This window comes from Lolium perenne, chromosome 3 (assembly GCF_019359855.2).
Source record: "Lolium perenne isolate Kyuss_39 chromosome 3, Kyuss_2.0, whole genome shotgun sequence".
NCBI lineage: Eukaryota > Viridiplantae > Streptophyta > Magnoliopsida > Poales > Poaceae > Lolium > Lolium perenne.
In genome coordinates, this window is record NC_067246.2 from 275,397,305 (window position 1) to 275,418,752 (window position 21,448).

At 45.6% G+C, this 21,448-nt stretch overlaps 3 protein-coding genes and 1 non-coding gene across 4 annotated transcripts; 2 read left to right on the forward strand and 2 right to left on the reverse strand.

Annotated features, from left to right (window-relative positions):
* The first annotated feature begins 282 nt into the window (after positions 1-282).
* Positions 283-5,561, forward strand: LOC127344469 (protein HESO1-like). Its single transcript, XM_051370757.2, has 9 exons — positions 283-458; positions 2,094-2,251; positions 2,788-2,949; positions 3,196-3,374; positions 3,456-3,551; positions 3,644-3,704; positions 3,797-3,924; positions 4,797-4,898; positions 5,001-5,561. Exons 2-9 carry the CDS (start codon positions 2,101-2,103, stop codon positions 5,373-5,375), a joined length of 1,254 nt encoding a protein of 417 aa, XP_051226717.1. The 5' UTR covers positions 283-458; positions 2,094-2,100; the 3' UTR covers positions 5,376-5,561.
* Positions 5,562-6,033: 472 nt separating this feature from the next.
* Positions 6,034-12,410, forward strand: LOC127344468 (ABC transporter C family member 3). The gene is made up of 10 exons (XM_051370755.2): positions 6,034-8,565; positions 8,637-8,723; positions 8,833-9,474; positions 9,557-9,721; positions 10,282-10,576; positions 10,774-10,988; positions 11,185-11,490; positions 11,745-11,808; positions 11,893-12,132; positions 12,206-12,410. Exons 1-10 carry the CDS (start codon positions 6,244-6,246, stop codon positions 12,295-12,297), a joined length of 4,428 nt encoding a protein of 1,475 aa, XP_051226715.1. The 5' UTR covers positions 6,034-6,243; the 3' UTR covers positions 12,298-12,410.
* Positions 12,411-12,415: 5 nt separating this feature from the next.
* On the reverse strand, positions 12,416-12,575 carry LOC127346377 (U1 spliceosomal RNA). The gene has a single exon (XR_007879542.1). It is a non-coding gene; the product is annotated as a U1 spliceosomal RNA (small nuclear RNA).
* Positions 12,576-13,145: 570 nt separating this feature from the next.
* LOC127344467 (probable methyltransferase PMT11) lies at positions 13,146-21,201 on the reverse strand. Its single transcript, XM_051370754.2, has 9 exons — positions 20,338-21,201; positions 19,901-20,050; positions 19,396-19,666; positions 19,163-19,273; positions 17,978-18,137; positions 15,210-15,467; positions 14,392-14,514; positions 13,948-14,025; positions 13,146-13,614 (listed from the first exon to the last, which is right to left on the reverse strand). The coding sequence occupies exons 1-9, from the start codon at positions 21,076-21,078 to the stop codon at positions 13,410-13,412; spliced, it is 2,097 nt and encodes a 698-aa protein (XP_051226714.2). The 5' UTR covers positions 21,079-21,201; the 3' UTR covers positions 13,146-13,409.
* Positions 21,202-21,448: the final 247 nt, after the last annotated feature.

Here is a 21,448-nt window from a genome sequence, read left to right on the forward strand (position 1 = left end):
ATTACAAGAAAAAATGTGCATATAAGCAGAAAAAAATATGTCCAACCTGTTATTGAAACCTACCAGATCGAGGTGTAGGAATGCAATTTTGATGGCATCAATTCATCTTCCAAAAACTTCTATTTACAATTTTCTAATAGTACTATAGAAATTTGAGAAATTCTATCTTACTCCAAATGGGGCCTAGAACTGAGGCCCAGCGTCCACTGCCCAGCATGGGCCCGCCGAATCCAACAAAATCCGGTCTTCCTCGGTGTGGCTCCGTGGACTGTGGTCTGTGCACTTCGGCTCCCCACAAAGAAACCGCTCTGACGCGGCTCTGCCAGTGCGCGAAGCCCCTCCTCCCCCACTCCATCTCCACGAGACCACGACCCTAGCACGCCGCAAACTGCCGCCTCCCCGTCGCCGCCGCCGGCGGTCGCCTCACGGGATTCCCATTCGCCCGCAACTTCATCTAGGTAAACCCCTGGCCTCTCTCCGGTAAGTTAGTGCAACCGGTTTGCCGCTTACTCCGTCGGTTGGTTCCGTTAATCGCGGAGCTAGGGTTTACCCCGCCGCCGTGCGGTGGTTGTTGGACGGTGAAATACGGGGCCGCGCTATTCTGACCAAGCAATGCATTTTGGTTCCAGTTCCTGGGGACTTTGGTTCGATTTCGAGGGTTTTGTAAGATTATTGGGTTGCTTGCGGACCACCGCCCCATTCCCGTGCCTTGCTTGCTGCTTTGACGCGCTCGTGCTCGTGGTACTTTGTGTTGTGCATTGGCGAAATTGTGGAGCGGGTGTTGTGTGGTATGATGGGATTTTGTAACGAAACTAACCTAATTACCCCTGGCACGTGGAAATGTGCTATTTAGTATGTTTGGTTTGGATTTCCTCTGCTTTCATTCACAGTTACGTAGTATGCACATTGGCTTGCTGCATTGTGCGGTGACGGAAGGTGGTAGTGAATGCGGTCCCCAGTTTCAGATCTGGGTTGTCTCAACATGTTCTATTTTTAGGAAGAGGGGAGATATGTCTAGTAATTCCCTTAGAGCATTTACTCCAACCAAGAACATTTAATAAACTGTGAGAATATTTCATTCAGAACATAGCTTCATTCTTTCCTTTACATTCTGTTCAGAGCAAGTATGTAGTACAAATGAAAACCAGGGCAAGCATCCTCTTTGCAACTCGGTTCTAGCATATTTGCTTCTTTCATACCGCAAATTAGATAACTGAATATTTAACTGAATACTACAACTCGCACATAAATGTCTCCACTGAAATATTACAACATAGTACTGATAATAATAAACTAGAATGCTAGTAGGATACTAAATACTACTAAAATAAACTAGAATACTAAGTCCGATTATCAGGCGAACTAGCATTGTGCCCATGGCTCGTTGAAGCTGCATATGCTGCCTCTTGGTCCCTCGCCATTTGCATTATCTCAGAACTTACAATCTCCCAGTACTCTTGCTATTTCGGGAGGTGTGTCGGTAGGGCCAGATTGGGGCGGCGCGATGGAAGGGCCAATTTGGGGCGGCGGCGCGTACCCTTTGAGCGGCGTGACAGGATGGCCAGATTGGGGCAGCGTGACCTCAGAACCGATGGGCGGCGGGTACGTCACCCCATGCCGACCATTTGGTTATGCGGAAAGGGCGGAGGTGGCGGCATCGTGTGAGAGGGGGAAGCGGAGCTGAAATGTCCCACCTGCAACACGCTATTAAACTATGCAGTAAACTGGAAACCTAGTCCTCAGGTTTTGGAGACGTGTTGGAGGTTTATCGCAAAAAGTTTTCCTGGTTGGGCCGTTCTGCGGTTTCTGCCCGGGATGATTATTCGGCCTAAAAGTGCAAAACGGTGGTTATTTTACGGTTCCTGCAGTTTTGCGGTATCTGCTAGAGATGCTCAGGCTTTACGCTCACCATCCGAACTGAAGCACGTGTGTGCGCTACAGCCAGCGTAGTGGGGCTTAGCAAGAAGCAAGGCTTTTTTGCTTAGTTGAGAGCGGAAAGGTCTTTGTTGAGTTTGGTTATATATGATTTATAGTTCTTAGGTAACCCTATTTCGTACCCTTAAAAACTTATTGATTGTATTTTTTCCCCGCAGGGTCAAGATGGTTGAGCTCGCCCAAAACTATCATGAGCTGGAGAAGTGTACAGAAGATATTCTCTCTGTAATCAAGCCGACGGAGGACGATCGGAACAAACGACTACATGCGATTCAGGAGCTTGTGAATTCCATCTATTTAGTCAGTTCCTTGCGAGGTAACTTCTTATTATTTGGTTACCACATGGCTCTTTTCCATTACTTGGAAAGAACCACTTGCGACTCTAAATATTTAATTTATCTATTAAGGATGCAATGTCATGATGTAATTGTTTGACATATACATTGGGTAATGCTTATATAAACTACAGAAGGAAAACGTTTTCCCTTTGTTTTCTCTGGTGCTCTACCATGGATGTGGATTCCTCATAGGCAACTGTAACATATACCTCTATCTGAAAACTTTAACGTAACTTCCATTACTTTTATTCCTCAAGGTTCTGGTTAATAGTTGCATTCTATGAAATCAATTGATAATGAAGACAATTGATAGATGACAAAATTTTACATGATCATAAAAACGGATAAGTTTGGTTTGTGAAAGGCATTGACAACTCAATGAATCCAAAATGTAAGCTGTTTAAACTGAATACACTTCTTCTATTTTTATTCTTTCCTTATACTATGCCTAGTGAGTTTGTCTTCTACATTCTCTGACTAAAATTTTGTTGGTTTTTCTATTTTCGTTAAACAGATGCTGCTGTCAAACCTTTTGGATCCTTTGTATCAAATCTGTACGCAAAATCAGGTGATTTGGACGTATCAGTTGAGCTGCCAAATAAGTATGGCTTCCCTACAAGCAAGGAAAAGAAGCAGGATGTCTTGAGAAAACTAATGATAGCTTTACAACTTGAAGGTAATTTCTTTTAGATCCATGCAGCTGCGGTCCAAATGAACTATCTTGTACTCTGATATGTTTGATCAACAGTATCCTCTTCCTTTTGGTTGCTTGAGGCATGCATTGACATAAATTTTGTCCGACAATCATGTTCTACTGTTGCTTGATTGAATGCAATACCTTTTTATGCCTGTGCGAATGTGCTCATTCAAATTTGTGAGACTGGTGTATACAGTAAGTAATTTTTTTCCATACTCTATCCAGGTGTTGCTAGAGATGTTAACTTCATTCCTGCTGCAAGAGTTCCAATTCTTCAGTACGTGAGCAACCGCTTTGGCATTTCATGTGATATATCTATCGATAACTACACTGGTCGAATTAAATCCAAAGTGTTGTACTGGATCAGTACTATAGATGAGCGATTTGGTGATATGGTTTTATTGGTAAGCTGCGTAACCAAGAGAGTTTCTGTTTCCACAATTTCTTAGTTAAGCCCAAGGCTCAGCATCATATTTTCTTTGCAGGTCAAGGAATGGGCAAAAGCTCAAAACATTAATGATCCAAAAAATGGAACCCTGAACTCCTATTCGCTTTGCTTACTTGTTCTTTTTCATTTTCAGGTGTTTTTTTACTCTAGAGCCACCCATTCATATTTATAGTTTGATCAGAGTTTACAGCTTATCTCTCATGTTCTCTACCTTGCATTTTTCAGACATGTAAGCCTGCAATTTTACCACCTTTGAAGGAGATTTTTGATGTGGACATTCCAGAAGGTGAGACGAACTGGACTTTTTTGCCAGACTAAATGATTGTCTGGTGTGCGGTGTATCGATGCTAGTTATGTACCCACTGCTTTTGCATGCAGGAAGGGCGTTTAATGAAAAAAGTCTTGACAAGGTGTGTGTGGAAAATATAGCAAAATTTCGACGCAAAGACACAGGGCAAAGAAATCAGAGCTCTCTGTCCCATCTCCTTGCAACTTTTTTTGAGAAGGTAATTGAAAATATTGTCTACTATGTTGACCAATTCATCCGTGTCCCTATCTACCTAAATTTGAAATTCACGTTTGTTCAAATATGGCAAGTACAATACTCACTCAAAGCACATGTTCTTCTATCTGTGTTACAGCCATTCACTGCCATATTTTAGGCCACTTTTTATCTTGTCTTGAGATGCTCATCATATCATAATATCCATAGCATAGTGGGTAAACAATTCAGAAAGTGTCTTTAACACATGAGCACCAATGCTCCCTCCACTTTCAGATTTTTTAAAATTTCAGAACCTCACACTTCTATGTCTCTATTAATTATGACGTTAAATATATAGATAGATATATACAGTAGGGGTGTATGCAAAAAAGTTCCGTTTAAAAATACTTGTATTTTAGGAAATATAAAAATGACAAATTTCTGACAGTAAATGGTAGTTAAATATTATTAAAATAGTATATCTTTTTGTCAGAAATTTTTTTATTTTGTATTTCTCAAAATTTAAAGTATTTTTACCGGGAATTTTTTCGTAGACTCCTCCTGTACATCTATCTATATATTTAACGCCCTAATTATTGGAGACAGAGAAATGTGAGGTTTTGAAATTTTCAAAAATCTGAAAGTGGAGGGAGCACTGGTGTTTTCATTAAATCAAAATTAGTTCGTTTTTGTTAGCTCAAGATGTTTTCATTAAAAGTACATTTGAGTTGCAGGTGAAGTGCACTATTTGCAGTACGTGTATGCAGTACCATAATGAAATTTGGCATGAATAATTTTCATTGAAAAAAAAGACATTACATGCACCATGTCAAAATGTATTATACTGCATGAAGTCAAAATGATCATAACCGGTGATGTTTTACTTTTTTGCAGTTTTGCCAGATTGATACCTATTCTAGTGAGCGTCGTATATCCACTTACACAGGTGAGATCAAGCGCAGCCTATATTGGGGGACCAGATACTGCTGCTTGTTTGTAAGTATTTCCTTCATGGTACATTTGGTGTCTATGTTCATATTGTTGAAAATCTTAGCCTCAAGTTGATACTCTGTCTGTATGATGTTCTTCTCCATTTAGGTGGAAGATCCATTTCAAAGATCTGAGAATGCAGCTAGAACAGTTGATATGCTTGAGCTTCCACGTATTTCCAGAGCCTTTACACGCGCCAAAAATATGATCTCTGATAGCCGCGCTGACCGGAATGAATTGCTTTCGCTGCTGTGTACGCCTGAAGTTGGTTCAAAACTAGGTGTAGCAGCCACGGCTGGCCGTTACACAAATCCTGGAACGAGTCATCTGCAGCACGGACTGAGGGGATTTCTGGCAGCTAATGGGTACCGTGATCAGTATGACCAGAGAGCCAGAGGATCCACAGGAAGCAGACCAACTCACAGTTCAGGCAGAGCAGCTAAACCGTACGAGAGTCAGCAGCCGAACTGTCAACAGATGTAGTACCCAGCCGACTGATGTGTAGTTTAAGCCCGTGGTTAGGTCGGTTCTAGGATCCAAAACTTGTATTGGTTGAGGAGGAACCTTCCTGGAAACTCTCCTCCATGCATGTGCTGTGAAAGACATTGGGCGTGATCAGAATCAAACTTATTTATTATGAACCGAGTATTAGAGTGCCAGCAATTGATATTTGCTTTGCGTTTGTCTGTAGTCAAGCACTCCTGCAGTACAGGTGCACTACAGAACGAGGTTTATGTCGTCTTTTTTGTCAGCTACAAAGTCTGGACCAATTGAAAGCTAAAGAAGGCACATTCCATCCAGCTGTGTCATGGTGGGAGGCTTGAATCCGCTGACGTACATCCTCTTCCGTCACGATGATCGGTGACGCCGGCTCCACCGAGGCTGGTATTATGGTGCCAACTTTGTCTCATTTTATGAACTTTTCAATGCTGCTGAATGATCAAGCAGGAAGAGACACAAAATCAATCAGAAGAACCGACAAGGCAACATTCAACCTGACAGCACCAACAAACTTAAGTTAAGAATTGACCAAGGACTTAGCAGCCAACTATAGTTATAGACTATAGTGGACAGTGGCAGTCCACTCCAACTTTGCCGTGGCTTGCTAGCATTGCAGTGGCACACCATAATTATCCTTCGCTGTCGCAGTCCCTGCGGCCACGGTGAAACGTGGAGAGAGGGTGAGTAGCGTTGTCTTGCACCGCAAGGAGCCGCGCCGCCGTCGCCGTCACGGCCACAGCGACTGGCGGTGCAGTGACCGACTTGCAGTGTCCATATATAATCCCAGCACATCAGCCACCGCCACTGATCGAGCTACGCATCTCGAGCGCACAGGCCCGCCGCCGGAGCGATGGCTGCGAGCTGGCGATCCTTACCCTTCTTGCTCCACTGCGTGAACGCCGGGGCGCACCTCCTCCTCGCGCTCGCCGTCGCGGGGAGGCAGCTATTCGCTCGCCGCGGGAAAGACACGGCTGCTGCCGGCAGCAGCATCGGCGCCGTGGGTGGATTCAGAGGCTACGGGGTGGCGGTGCGCACCACGTGGGCTCTGGCGGCGTTCGAGCTCCTCCTCGCCGCGTATTCCTGCTACGCTGGTACGGGCGCAGGGTGGGCGCTCGACGCTGTGGCAGACCAGGCGGATGCCGCTGCGCGCGCGGTGGCGTGGCTGCTTCTCGCGGCGTACCTGCAGTTCGAGTTCCGGCGCCACCGCCGCCGCGAGGAGCGGTTCCCCACGCCGCTCAGGTTCTGGTGGGCGCTCTTCCTGCTGCTCTCCGTCCTCACCGTCGCCGTACACGCCGCGACAAGCCTCGACGGGATCCCCGTGCCCGCGCATTCGTGGGCGCTCGACGCCGTCTCGGTCCTCGCGGCCGGGGTACTTCTCGTCGCCGGCTTGTTGGGCAATAGGGAAGCAGACGGTTCTGCCACGGAGGAGCCTCTGCTGCTGGATGACACAGCCGGCGAGAACAACGCCGCCTATGCCTCCGCGTTCGCCGGCGCCGGCTTCCTCAGCGTCATCACCTTCTCCTGGATGTCTCCTCTGATCTCCGTCGGCCACAAGAAGACCCTCGGCCTGGACGACGTCCCGGACCTTGACCCCGGCGACAGCGTCGCCGGCCTGCTCCCGTCGTTCCAGGCCAACCTCGAGTCGCTCGCTAGCGACGGCACCACGGGTCCGAAGGTGACGGCGTTCAAGCTCGCCAAGGTCCTGGTGCGCACCTTTCGGTGGCACGTCGCGGTGACCGCGCTCTACGCGCTGGTCTACAACGTGGCCACCTACGTCGGCCCCTACCTCATCAACTCCCTCGTGCAGTACCTCAACGGCGGCGAGGAGAGGCTCGCAACGAAGGGGCAGCTCCTTGTGCTCGCCTTCGTCGCAGGCAAGGTGGTCGAGTGTTTGTCGCAACAGCACTCCTGCTTCCGGCTGCAACAAGTCGGGATACGCGCGCGGTCCGCGCTCGTCGCCGTCGTGTACGAGAAAGGGCTGGCCCTCTCGTGCCGGTCCAGGCAGATCCACTCGAGCGGCGAGATGATCAACATCGTCGGCGTCGATGCTGACCGCATCGGCAACTCCTCATGGTACATCCACGACCTCTGGCTGGTACCGCTCCAAGTAGGCATGGCGCTGTTCGTCCTCTACTCCAATCTCGGGCTCGCCTCGCTCGCCGCGCTCGGCGCCACCGTGCTCGTCATGCTCGTCAATGTGCCTTCGGGGAAAGTTCAGGAGAAGCTCCAGCAGAAGCTCATGGGGTGCAAGGACGTGAGGATGAAGGCAACGTCTGAGATCCTACGCAACATGAAGATTCTCAAACTGCAGGGGTGGGAGATGAAGTTCTTGTCCAAGATCATCGCCCTCAGGAAGACGGAGACAGACTGGCTCAAGAAGTACCTTTATACCTCGACCATGGTCAACTTCGTGTTCTGGAGTGCCCCGACCTTCATCGCAGTGGTTACCTTCGGAGCTTGCATCCTAATGGGGATACCATTGGAGTCTGGGAAGGTGCTGTCTGCATTGGCAACATTCCGGGTGCTGCAGGAACCGATATACAACCTTCCGGACAGGATCTCCTCGATGATTCAGACCAAGGTGTCTCTTGACAGGATAGCCTCCTTCCTATGCCTCGAGGAGTTCCCAGCGGATGCTGTGCAGAGACTGTCAAGTGGTAGCTCAGATGTTGCAATTGAGGTCAGCAATGGGTGCTTCTCTTGGAATGCCTCGCCTGAAATGCCAACACTGAAGGACCTGAACTTTCAAGCTCGGCAAGGCATGCACGTTGCGGTCTGTGGCACAGTCGGCTCCGGAAAATCTAGCTTGCTCTCTTGCATTCTTGGAGAGGTTCCAAAGCTGGCAGGAGTGGTCAAGACTTGCGGAACAATAGCATATGTCAGCCAGTCAGCATGGATACAGAGCAGCAAGGTTCAGGAGAACATACTGTTCGGCAAGCAGATGGACTGTGAGAAGTATGACAGAGTGCTTGAGTTGTGTTCCCTGAAGAAAGACTTGGAGAACTTTCCATTGGGTGACCAGACGGTCATAGGAGAGCGAGGCATCAACCTCAGTGGTGGGCAGAAGCAAAGAGTTCAGATAGCCCGAGCTCTGTATCAGGATCCTGACATTTATTTGTTTGATGATCCCTTCAGTGCAGTCGACGCTCATACAGGATCCCACATATTCAAGGTATAATGATATCTTTTATGATCCACAGGAGTTTGACAACACACATTGCTTAAGGTTTCTATCTTCTGTAGGAATGCTTGCTCGGGGCTTTGGCTCTAAAAACAGTGGTGTATGTCACTCATCAGGTTGAGTTTTTACCTGCAGCAGACCTTATTCTGGTGAGATTTTCCTGAGCAAAAAAAAAATCGTGTATATGAATTTTTGAGGGACCTGCTTGTGTAGTTGTTGCCATAAAGTGCTTCTTTTTATAAAGTAACTGTATCGCAGGTAATTAAAGAGGGGAGAATAGCACAAGCGGGCACATACAACGAAATACTTGGTTCAGGGGAAGAGTTTATGGAACTGGTTGTTGCTCACCAGGACGCTCTTGCAGCAATCGACGGAATCGATGTTGCGAATGGAGCCAGTGAGGCTTTCTCTTCTAGTGGCGTGACCAGCCAGTCCAGGTCACTGGCATCAGCTGAGAAAAAGGTTAAACAAAATGTCAAACAAGATGGTGGCAATCGTCAGAGCGGGCAGCTGGTGCACGATGAAGAAAGGGAGAGAGGCAGGGTGGGGTTTTGGGTCTACCGGAAGTACCTCACCTTAGCTTATGGAGGGGCTCTTGTACCATTTGTGTTGCTCGCGCAGATACTTTTTGAAGTACTTCACATTGCTAGCAATTACTGGATGGCCTGGGCTGCTCCTGCGTCGAAGGACGCCAAGCCTCCAGTGAGCTTGTACAAACTGATATACGTCTATGTAGCATTGGCTCTTGGAAGCTCGCTGTGCACCCTCGTAAGAGCCCTGTTTCTTGTACCAGCTGCATACAAGACAGCGACTTTGTTGTTTAACAAGATGCATATATCCATATTCAGAGCACCAATGTCTTTCTTCGATTCCACTCCAAGTGGGCGCATCTTGAACAGGGTAAGTCGTTTTTTCCCTAAAATCTCACAAGAATTTCAGTTTATTTGCCTGGAGCATGCTAACACGAGAGCTAACTTTTTAGGCTTCGACTGATCAAAGCCTAGTGGACACCAGCATTGCTAACAAGATGGGTTCTATTGCATTTTACGTCATACAACTTTCTGGAATCATTGCTGTGATGTCTCAGGTTGCATGGCAGGTCTTTGTTGTTTTTGTGCCTATATTTGCTGTCTGCCTCTGGTATCAGGTACTTTATAGTATATCCTACTAATAATCCTCGTTGTTCTAGCCGCAAGATCAACATATCATATAAATAGAGAAAAAAAATCTTCAGTACCAGTAAATACAACTATTTTGTTTCGATTGTTTGTATGCCATCTTTGTTAACCTTCCATCTAACCATCTCCTTTAAGTGTGTAGAGGACTTTTTCCCTTTGTGTTTTGCTTGTAATGTGATTCCTTTGATGTATCCTAAATACATATTAATTTCCCTATGTACAACCAAGTCCTTGGCACCAAAAATTGATTTTAAGTCTCAGTAGAATTTTGGTATGAACATTGCATAAATGTGTAATAATTTCTGCAAGTTTTGGGAAGAAATTTTGAAGAAATTCTGAACAAATATTTGTACATAAATCTTGACTCATTTTTACATAAACTTAGATCTTTTTGTAAAAGTTTCTTAACAAACTAGGGAGTAACTTTAATGAAAATTTATCAACTTTCCTGTATTCAGCGGTATAGAGAGGATTATGGTCTTATTCGGTGGTACACAGGGTTTTTTTTCTTATATTTATCATTTTTCAGCACTACTACATTGATACGGCAAGAGAGTTGCAAAGGATGGTCGGGACTTGTAAAGCTCCTATCATTCAACACTTTGTAGAATCAATAACTGGATCAACAATCATCAGAAGTTTTGGCAAGGAAATTCAGTTTGTGTCAACTAATAGCCATTTAATGGATGCCTACTCACGACCAAAATTCTACAATTCTGGAGCAATGGAGTGGCTTTGCTTCCGCTTGGATATGCTGTCATCCCTTACATTTGCCATCTCTTTGATATTTTTGATCAATCTGCCAACTGGTCTCATTAATCCAGGTATGATGTTAGTTCCTGACAGTTTTTCTTCTTCAAAATAACAGCCTGCAAGCTATATTTCGTTTGAAGATAGGGGGAGATCTATACTGGTACAAACAAAACAAAAACACATGAAAAACGTTTCAAACAGTTTTATGCTGAACAAATGGTGGCAGATAATATCTGAGTTTCCAACTGAAATTCCATCCCACGTCCAGGAATTGCTGGCCTTGTAGTGACGTATGGGCTTAATCTGAACATAATGCAAGTATGGCTTGTGTCAAGCATGTGCAATTTGGAGAACAAGATCATCTCAGTTGAGAGAATTTTGCAATACCTAAGCCTTCCTGAAGAGGCCCCTCTTTCAATTTCTGGAGATGATTTGCCTCGTAACTGGCCATCCGAGGGAGAAATTCAGCTCCATAACCTCCATGTAAATACCCTCATCTCCCTTTCCTCCTGCCCACCCTTGTTACATTTCTAGTTCTCTGTGTTGGCATGTTCAGAAGCAGCATTTTTTTCCCTTGTGAGTAATCAGAAATCTAGACTCATGGGCAAACGAATTATTAGATTCAGTGCTTTGCCAGATGAACAAAAGAATCGTTCTATAACTTTTTAGAATGATGCAGGTGAAATATGCTCCCCAACTACCATTTGTTCTGAAGGGCCTTACAGTAACTTTTCCGGGAGGCATGAAAACGGGTATTGTTGGTAGAACAGGCAGTGGTAAATCAACTCTCATACAGTCCCTTTTCCGTATCATGGATCCTACTGTGGGTCAGATAATAATAGACGGTATCGACATTTGCACCATTGGGTTGCATGATCTGAGATCTAGATTGAGCATCATTCCACAAGACCCGACGATGTTCGAGGGGACCGTGAGAAACAACTTTGACCCTCTAGGAGAGTACACGGACAATCAAATCTGGGAGGTAGTCTCGATTTCACATACTTCATTGCTTGGCATCTCTCGAATTATTTAGCACTCAGTTAAGAGAACTTGTAGTACTATGAGTCTGTTAAATAGTTTGATCTGTCTCCACATGTATTCATATAGTAATCCTATGAACCTATTTGTCTCCATTGATACTTAGACTTTGTGAACCTTTAACTGGCTACAATGGCCGCATGCATTCTAAATAGAGGCCCTACTTTTTAATCTGAAAAAGGTTATTCTACATTACAGGCCTTGGATCACTGTCAGCTAGGAGATGAAGTCCGGAAGAAGGAGCTGAAACTTGACTCACCCGGTCTGATCTATTGAAACCATACAAGTTCACATTCTAATATTCTTAATCTCGTGAAAATTCTGAAATCCAAAACTCCTCTTGCAGTGATAGAGAATGGAGAGAACTGGAGCGTGGGCCAGCGTCAGCTTGTCTGTCTTGGTAGGGTGATTCTGAGACGGACCAAGATACTGGTCCTGGACGAAGCCACTGCTTCGGTGGATACCGCAACAGATAACCTGATCCAGAACACACTGCGGCAGCAGTTCTCAGGGTCTACTGTCATCACCATTGCGCATCGGATCACCTCGGTCCTCCACAGTGATATCGTCTTGCTTCTTGACAATGGTCAGTCATCGCCACTTCACACAAATTTGCAGTCACGTCTTGCTAAATTTGTCCAATCTGTCGAGTTTTGCAGGCTTGGCTGTGGAGAACGAAACGCCGGCCAAGCTGCTGGAGGACAAATCGTCCATGTTCTCGAAGCTTGTATCAGAATACACGATGAGATAGATGAACACTTAACCACAAACGTGAACACTGATTTTGTAATGAAGGATATATCATGCATACTTTACAAATGTCAGGAGATGACTTGATGACAAAAGTAAACATTTTTTCTTTAATTTGGCAGGGGCCGCGCGAACGCGTACCCCCTCTACCATAAATTATGACGTCCATTCTCCCCATTGGGGAGATGGTAAGCAAGCACTCCTCCCAAGTGCAATGGAGGCTGCTAACCTAGGCCACGAGCCTTCTTGGTCGCTCGTAGACCCCGTCCAGGTAAGTAAGGATTAAGGTAGAGGCTGATCCTTTTTGTAGCCTCCTCGTTGTGCCTCCCAATTTAGACAAGCGAGGTGGGACTAAACACGGTGTCTACTACACGGCAGGTTATCTGTGATGATTTCCAGTTTAGTTAGTGCTCTTATTATTCGGCCTGTTGGGCTTTGTTAGAGCCCATGGTGTTTTGAAGCCGTTCGTAAACCTGAACTAACTACAGTGCAGAAAGAGAGAACACGCAAAAAAAAAAAAAACTGCAAACTAAAAATTGATTGATTTCCCTTTCCTCCCGAATTTGTGTATGATTTCTCTATTTTCTAAAAATACTTTCACATAATAGCGTGGAAGTATATTGAATAGTACCGACATCTGAGTTTTAGGTGACTGATGTATATACAGATCAAGGCTGCATATAAGTAGACATGACAAATTGCAGAGACAGCTCCAGTTCTAGATAGAACAAAGTCTTGAGTAGACCGAGATAACAGTAATGGAACATTTATATACCCCGATGAGTAAGATTACGTGCAAACGGAGACACTCATCAGGCTAAGGAGGCCATCGATCCTTTTCAACACTACTAACGAAATCTCAGCCACTCTATTCACCAAAATCTTTCTCGAGTATTCTTTACTTACCGTATAAGTTACAACAACAAAAACATGCCGAGCTTCAACGGCTAGATTGGGCTTTGTACAAACGAATGATGAATCAAATTGATTAAGTTACAGATTTTGACATCCAACAACCCTATCTACGGAACAAATGTCAATCTCCACTCCAATGTAGCTCTGATAGTCAGTTCTAACAGCGGCGGAAAATTAAGCCACGGGTGTGCAGCACAGCTACCGCACCATCGGCTTGTCGCACATCAAAACCTTCCTGCTAGCGTACGGACCTTCAGAAGTGTCACGTATAGTAGCCCTCCATCCCATGGCGTCTGTAATTTCTTTGATCTCCTGTATCGTTTCCTTTTTATCGCGAATATAAGCCTTGCCACCTGGTCTGAGTATGCGATCCATCTCAAGCAAGATACTTGAGATGTTACACCTGTAGATAAGAGAAAACATGGTGAGATGCAAATAAGGTATCTGATTGATCGATGCTGTAAGATCAGTGCTTCTGCATTGAATAACACGACACTCTAAACACATTATGCATTGCAAGCTGTTGTAAACCGGGTGCTTAAAGAGTGAGAATATTATAAGAGAACCATCTCTTCTAATGTAAGCAACTCATTTGCTTAGATTGCTGCATTATCTATTTGTTCTCAATTGCATTATTGGGTTTCTTAGGTTAAAATGCATGGAGATTTCCACGGATGTTTTTGGAGCAAGCTGAACAGATAAATAAATATGAATTTCATATTCAGAAGAGCTATACCTTATCTGCTCCTTTGAGAATAGGCCAAATGCATGCAGTAGATCATAAGTCCTTGGATAAGTGTCAAATGGTTCACACCTGTCCATATGAAGATATAAAGTGGCAGAATGAGCAACAATTCAAGGTGGAACCGGGCGACACTATGAGCTTATCCACGTCAACTGTCTACCTATTGGTTCTTACAAAGAAATGCGATGCTTGAAACAAACAGGAAGCATGACATTGAGAACCATTTTAATCAAACGTGTTGGCTTATATCAATCCATGACAACTTACTCGTTCTGAGTAACTCATTCAAACACTTCAGGAAGAAAGATGCAATGAGGCAAAAATATAAGTGGTCACTATGCCATACCTAGAACATTCCATAATGAAGTGCAACATATTTAAGAAAAGCAATTCTAACTGCAGATTTTACCCGGTGTAGAATATACAGATGCGTACCAGTCATGAGCCACTCCAAGAAGTCCGCGGTCATAAATTACGGGCAGTGTGTTTGGCTGAGTAACAGGAACAACATTCATCACCCAGAAATCAAGCTTGCGGTTGATCAATGCCGCTGCAAACCTACACACATAATTGGCAAGAAAAATGAGATATGGAGCAAACAGAACAATACTACATCAAGCACAAAAATAAGTCTGATTGGCTGATTATTTTATCTTCCGGACAACCAATCACCCATAGCCTAGTCTTAGAGCACAAAGTGGTGATAGTTGAGGTCATGGGTTCTAGCCCCTATTACCCACTGTCTAAAAAAATGCAGGAAAAGAAGATCTGTACTTCTATGTATTTTCAATATCATGCAAACAAAAGCGAGTACTCTATCTGTTCCCAAACCACCACACGGCTAGTTTGTAAGTTTCCCTAGTAATTATATCGCACACAATGAGTCCATACACAAGTTTTTGATATTTTTTGAATTTCCTTTGGTTGAATTTATATTTTCTTTGAATTTACCTGCCCCGCCATTCATACAATGGGATGAAAATTCAAGGTTTCGTCATGCATGGCACATAGCATCGTACCAGGGTACTTACAATCTTTTACTGCAGATGTACACAAAGTACTTCAGATTTGTCACATGTAAATACAACTACTAGTAGTTTTGCTATCAGAAGTACCTCAAAGCCATCGAATTCTTAACTCGTACTAACAACTAATGGTCAGAGGTGCATATTGAAGACTGTCTATGTTTGAAACAAGCAGCAAAATATAAATGGAGGGACTAGGAAAGAAAGAGCTTTGACCAAGTAAATTACCCTCCAAATCCAGCCCTCATGTCCATTACATTCCGGAGTTTGAACTTTTTCCACTTGAAAACACGAATATAACCTTCGACTATATCATCCCAAAATTTTGTTTCGGCTTTGTAAAGCTCATTCTTTGATGAGTAGGCGTCCATTTCAACACCTTGAAGTCTCCTTGGAGGTTCTGTTAAGCGTGCAGGCCATGGGAAGGGAGTTGATCCATCACCATTTTCAGGTAGTCGACTAATACATGCTTTCAGATTAACATACCTGAAACAGAAGAGAATGTACAAAATAGTACAAAAGAAGGTTTGGTAAATAAGCTCAACACCAGTAACAATGCAGGCATGAAGAAGCAACATATATATCACTTTTAACAGGGTTTAAAATGATCCATAGTCCAAACAACAAGATGATCGTGTTAGACCAGATTGTAGCCCCAACATTAATGCTTCACCAAATTCTTGCAGATTTTGCTGAAAAAAATGCTCTGTATTTATCAGGTATTGTCATATTGATGGTAAATGTCTTGGAAAATCTAATGAAATGAAATGAAATATTATCCTAATCTCAAGTGTTAATTTACGGTCTGACAGAAATAAAGATATTAATGGGGAGAAAACGGTGTGGCGAGTCATGCGTGCTATTAAGAGCATCCCCACTCGTTGGCGCTCCCCACGCCCAAATCCGGCCAAATTTTCGTCCGATCCGGACGAAAATTTGGCCTGGGGAGCGCCGAAGTTCCAGCCGTCCCCCCGGCAGGAAACCCCCAACCTCGACCATTTGACATATTTCAAACAAATTCGACATAAAATTTAACAAGTTCGGCCAGCAAGAGTCCGAAAATTGCAGAAACAAATTCGGCGATAATCAGTACAATGTTTAACAAGTCCTGAAACAAATGAAGCACACAATTTCACAATTTTTGAAACAAATTATGACAAACTAGTTGGTGTCGGCGTTGGCGTTGCCTCGGAGCGTCCATATGTGCTCCACCAGATCATCTTGCAGCTGCTGATGCATTGTAGAGTCTCGAATCTCCTGGCGCATAGCAATGAAGGCGGCCCATGATGGAGGCACCTGGTGATTAGGCTGTGCAAGAGGACCCTCTCTCTCATATGGTGCTTGCTGCTCAGCCAGAGGAACCGGATGTTTTCGCTCATTTTCAATAATCATATTGTGTAAGCACACACAACAATTCATCACCTCCCACATCTGATCTTTGGACCAAGTCATAGCGGGGAACCGGACGACAGCAAATCTCTGCTGGAGGACACCAAATGCACGCTCGACGTCTTTTCGGCAAGCTTCTTGTTTCTTGACAAACTCGCAAAGTCTGGGGGTGCTAGGTTTCGAGATAGTCTTCACAAATGTTGACCACTTTGGATAGATACCGTCTGCAAGGTAGTATCCTTTGTTGTAGTGCCGACCATTGATCACATAGTTCACCGGGGGAGCATGACCCTCAACAAGCTTGGAAAAGACCGGGGAGCAGTTTAGGACGTCATTGTTGGATCCAGGCATACCAAAGAAAGAGTGCCAAATCCAGAGATCATGGGTAGCAACTGCTTCAAGTATCACAGTGCAGCCGTTTTTGTGACCCTTGTACATTCCCTGCCACGCAAACGGACAGTTTTTCCATTTCCAATGCATGCAGTCAATGCTTCCAAGCATCCCTGGAAAACCCCTAGCTTCATTTGTTGCAAGGATCCTCTGAGTGTCTTCGGAACCGGTAGAAACAATCAAGGGCGGTGGATTCCGCCATCCGAAGATAGTCATCTGCACCATCACCGGGAGCTCCATAAGCCAGCATCCTCATAGCCACTGTGCACTTTTGCAGTGACGGAAATCCAACCAAGCCAGTGCAATCCGCTTTGCATCTGAAGTAGGGGTCGAAGTCTAGGATGGCATACACAATTTGCAGAAATAGCTTTCTGCTCATCCTGAAACGACGCCTGAAAACAGTCTCACCGTGCAATGGATTGTCGACGAAGTAGTCGGCGTACAACATGCACAACATGCAGTAGCCCTCCATTCGTTGTCTTGGCTTGCACTTCCGGCGACCTGGTGCCGACCCACCACGTCGACCAGTTGCCACCCCAGCGTACATGCTTGACAAGCAACCGAGGATCAGCATGTGCTCCTCGTCTTGGGCAGCGGCTGCCATCTCTTCTCGCATAAGCTCGACGAACATCTGCTCCTCCTCTTCGTCTGAGTCCATGGCCAGCGAGGCAAATGGACGAACACCTGACGGGCGTGGTCGAGGCAACCCGAGACGCAAACAACGAGGAGTAGGTCGTCGTCGGAAAACAGGCCGGCGGAGGAGCAGCCAGATAGGCCGTCGTCGAAAAACGGCGGAATATAGGCAGGTGGGGGAGGAGGGGCGGCGGAATCTAGGCAACAAGCCGGCGGGGTGGTGACGGCGGCGAGAGAGATACGAGGGGTGGGAGAGATTTTGAGCGGGGTTCCAGTCGCCGACAGAGCGGACCCTTCCCCGCTTTTCACTCGTCCGGAGTCCCCGAGCGCGCCTCGGGGGACCGGGGTTGGCGTGGGCTCGCCGGATGTATTTAGGGCCAAATCCGGACGAAAACGAGGAACCGGGGGCGCGACTGGGCCGAATTATGCCGTCCTGATGGAAAAAACGTCGATCGGGGGCCTCGTCGGGGAGACGAGTGGGGATGCTCTAAGTTCTTTCGACACCAAGCCTTGTCTAAGCAGTGACTACAATATTAGATAAGGTCTTCACCAATAAAAGCAGGCCAAGTGAGGTTGAAACATACCAGACATCATCTGGATTATCATCAGCATTACAAAGTGGAGGTTTGACCCCAGGATCACGGCTCATGTAGCATGAGTTATTTAAAGGCTTCCTCCATATAGCAACATATCCCTCTTTCTTCACAAGTTCCCAACATAGTCGGGATGTGAGGTCCTCCATCTCTACATATAATTGTATCTGTAAGCAATCATTCGGAGAGAGCAACAAACAGAATGCATAATTTCATTACGAAAAGCTCATCATGCTGATATACAAGTGGTGTTATGAAGAACTGTTATTACAACATCACAAGCACTTGCAGTTTAACTATGCAGTTCCACTTCTCATCTTTTACATGAAAGAATCCCTCCGCCATAGTGTGGATTTAATCAGGTGGTCAGTGCATATTAAATAGTTCAGTGTAGATAATTGTTACTAGAGAGCTACCGTTCATGTGTAGCAATAAGAATACAGCCTCTTGACAGTTGTTGTGCAAATTAACTTATGCAGGGGCAGCTAAATAGGTAATACAGCCTTCGCAAAAAAAAAAAAAAAAAAAAAAAAAAAAAGGTAATACAGAATGGGCATATGGGTCAAAGAATATTTGTATGCAGAACTAGTTTTGCCTGAGATCAGTTTGTACTAGGACAGCACTAGTCAGAAACACATATAAGTTACAACATGTGCTGCCTGGCTTTTCGCCATATAGCTCGAGATCAGGTTTTTCTAGCTGTGTTAGAATTGTTTCACTTTAGCCAAGATGAACTTCTTGCTTTTTACCGGTCAATGGGAAACCCGTTTTGCAAAAAAAAAAAAAAAAAAAAAAAAAAAAAAAAAGTTGAAGAAAAAAAATGAGACCAACAGGGACTAGCCACTGCAGAATTTTCTTTATAGAAGAAACAACCATGAGCAGCATGGGGGATTCCGGGGACTTGAACCCAGGTGGGCTGGGCACGCACCCGCAGCCACTACCAACTGGTCGGCGGCCCAATTCTCAACTGTGAGCACACTTGAAGAAAGAAGGTACCAATTTAGACGGCAGTGCACAATATGTCAATAAAAGGAACAGTTTACTAGGGATGAATCTTTATGTTAACCAATGAACAAATACGGGTTTCTCATGTGAAAAACAATAACAATGTAAACTGACACATTAGTTATATAGCCCTGAAGAAACAAATTTACCACATAGTACTAAGCAGCATACCTTTCCATGCCTCTTGCTGGGCCTCTTCATGCTTATAAACTGGTTGTGCTGCCCAAGCAAAGTACCCACCCGCTCTGAGCATTCTATTAACCTCCAGGAGTAGAATCCCATCTTGAAAATAGGTAAATCATGATAACAGGAATTAAGCGGATTATCAAAAAGAGGAATGGAAGTAGGTAGTGCTTGCGTGCATTATCAAGAAAGGAACGAACTACAGCTATACATCAGCTCACCGTCACGGGTCCAATTTATTCTGCAGCGGGAGCAGTGGATAATCTCAAATGCTTGACTGGGATATAATAGTCGGTGCGTTGCAAATGCTGCCACCATTGCAGGAACACCACGCTCAAGAGCAAACTGTATTTGATTCTCATGAACATCTTTGGGAGCTATTGACAATGTCAACACATCACGTGAAAGTAAGTATGCACCAAAACTTGCTACTCCACAGCCAACATCCAGAACAACTCTAGTGCGAGAGCCAAATGCAATATCTGGTACCATCTGGATAAACAGAGAGAAACAGATGGTTCAAGGTTTTAGCAATAGAAACTACTGATGACATCCATGAAACTTTAGTCGTCTATTTGTCTTTTGCATGTTCCTGTTCAGCACTGACACATCTAGAACACATATGTTTTAAACTATGTTTTCATGTTATGAGAAATCCAAAGTCGCCAGTTTCTGTTGCCAAAAAGGATAAAGTTCTAAGGAATTTATAATATAATCAAGTCAAACCTGAGATATCTGATCCAAATATTGATCTGCTCCATGTATGAATTGGGTTCCTCCTCCAGGAAATGTAAATTTATCTTTAGCCTTGGTAATCCAATTCTGCCCTCCTTTGTCATCAACCAGCCGTGTATGAGGTACATTGCTGAACCACACCTGCAATTCACAGAATTACATTACATTACTGGATTTTCTTTACATCGATGCCGCAGTCCTCCGGATAAAATAATCTGAATCGGTTGGTTCAGTTTGTTTTTATAGCAATAGTTGGCTAGTTGCACACAACAAATTTTGCTTGATTCATATATAGTTCATTCAAATAAAACCTAAACTAACTAACAAACCCTGTACACAGGGTGCTATCAGAAACCCAGAAACAATTGGCTACAATACAAAGACAAGTTTCACCAATCGAAATGGCAAGAATGAAGACAAATGCTCACCTCGTCTCTGCTCCGAGGCCAGGGAATTGGAGCCTTATACCCCTTTGGGGCCGGCACGAGGCAGCTCAGAGCCTTGTCCTTGGCAGGGCAGTGCCGCTCGAACCGCTCACCACGGTCCGTGGAGGGCAGCCGCTTGATCTCCTCGTCGTTGTCGAGGCAGGGAATGTACTCCCTCATGCTCTCGGGGCAGGCCGGGAATTTCCCAATCCGAACCCTGTTCCCGCCGCCGGCTTCCGGGTTGCTAGGCTCCTGCGGCGCGTCCACGTCGGTAGCCAGATCGGTGTCGTTGGAGACAGCGCCGACGTCGAAGTCGTCGCGCATAGCGCCGTCGTCACCGACGATGCCGAGGCGGGCGGGCGGTGGAGGGGGCGGGGGCGGTGGCGGGGGAGGGAGGGGGGGAGGCGGCGCCTGCGCCGGAGCCGGCACTGAAGCCGGCGGCGAGGCATTGGGAGAAGCAGATGAAGCAGCCGTCTTTTTATTTATTGGAGATGAAGCAATCGGGGCAGCTGCGGGGGAGGGGATTAGGGACGGGTCGAAGGAGACGTTGGAGTTGGGCGAGATGGCGACGGAAGGGGAGCCGGAGGAGAGGCGGGAGGAGGGCGAGGAGGAGAAGAAGAGGAGGCTCGGGGAGGCGCCGGACCAGCGGTAGCCGATGAGGAAGGCGGCGGCGCAGGCGAAGGCGAGTAGGGTGGCGCGGAAGAGGCGCGAGCCGGGTAGCAGGTCGGTGCCGAGGGCCTTCATGGTGGCCCGCCGTTGAGCGGGGATCGATCGGCGTCGGCGTCGGCGCCGGCGCGGTGCCTTGCGGATGCGGAGGGGATGGGATCGTATCGCGGAGGCAGAGTGAACTGGACTCCGGTGTGTTACTTCAACAGGAAACTCTACTTCTGTCGTTGTTTGTTTTCAGCTGGGCCAAGGTTGTCAGTGACGCAATGGCTCTCCTAGTGCATCTGGTCAATCTATAGGTTTTTTTTTTTGTTTTTTTTTGGATTTGCTAGTTCTTAAGGGTGACTTCTTTTGGGTTTCTGGGGCGGCTTCGAGGTCCCAGACAGCTGAAGCCCAAAAGAAGTGTCCAGTTTCTTGCGGGCTTATTTCAACCGCTGGCCGCCGCGAT

What these genes read in the sequence shown, in the direction of transcription:
- LOC127344469 (XM_051370757.2), top strand. Translation starts at nt 2,101, where the DNA reads ATGGTTGAGCTCGCCCAAAACTATCATGAGCTGGAGAAGTGTACAGAA. An exon ending in TTGTTCTTTTTCATTTTCAG is followed by an intron (nt 3,552 to 3,643) that starts GTGTTTTTTTAC and finishes TGCATTTTTCAG; the next exon opens with ACATGTAAGCCTGCAATTTT. An exon ending in TGATGTGGACATTCCAGAAG is followed by an intron (nt 3,705 to 3,796) that starts GTGAGACGAACT and finishes TTTTGCATGCAG; the next exon opens with GAAGGGCGTTTAATGAAAAA.
- LOC127344468 (XM_051370755.2), top strand. Translation starts at nt 6,244, where the DNA reads ATGGCTGCGAGCTGGCGATCCTTACCCTTCTTGCTCCACTGCGTGAAC. An exon ending in CTGCAGCAGACCTTATTCTG is followed by an intron (nt 8,724 to 8,832) that starts GTGAGATTTTCC and finishes ACTGTATCGCAG; the next exon opens with GTAATTAAAGAGGGGAGAAT. An exon ending in CGGACAATCAAATCTGGGAG is followed by an intron (nt 11,491 to 11,744) that starts GTAGTCTCGATT and finishes TCTACATTACAG; the next exon opens with GCCTTGGATCACTGTCAGCT.
- LOC127344467 (XM_051370754.2), bottom strand. Translation starts at nt 21,078, where the DNA reads ATGAAGGCCCTCGGCACCGACCTGCTACCCGGCTCGCGCCTCTTCCGC. An exon ending in GGCCTCGGAGCAGAGACGAG is followed by an intron (nt 20,051 to 20,337) that starts GTGAGCATTTGT and finishes TGTGAATTGCAG; the next exon opens with GTGTGGTTCAGCAATGTACC. An exon ending in ATTTGGATCAGATATCTCAG is followed by an intron (nt 19,667 to 19,900) that starts GTTTGACTTGAT and finishes CTGTTTATCCAG; the next exon opens with ATGGTACCAGATATTGCATT.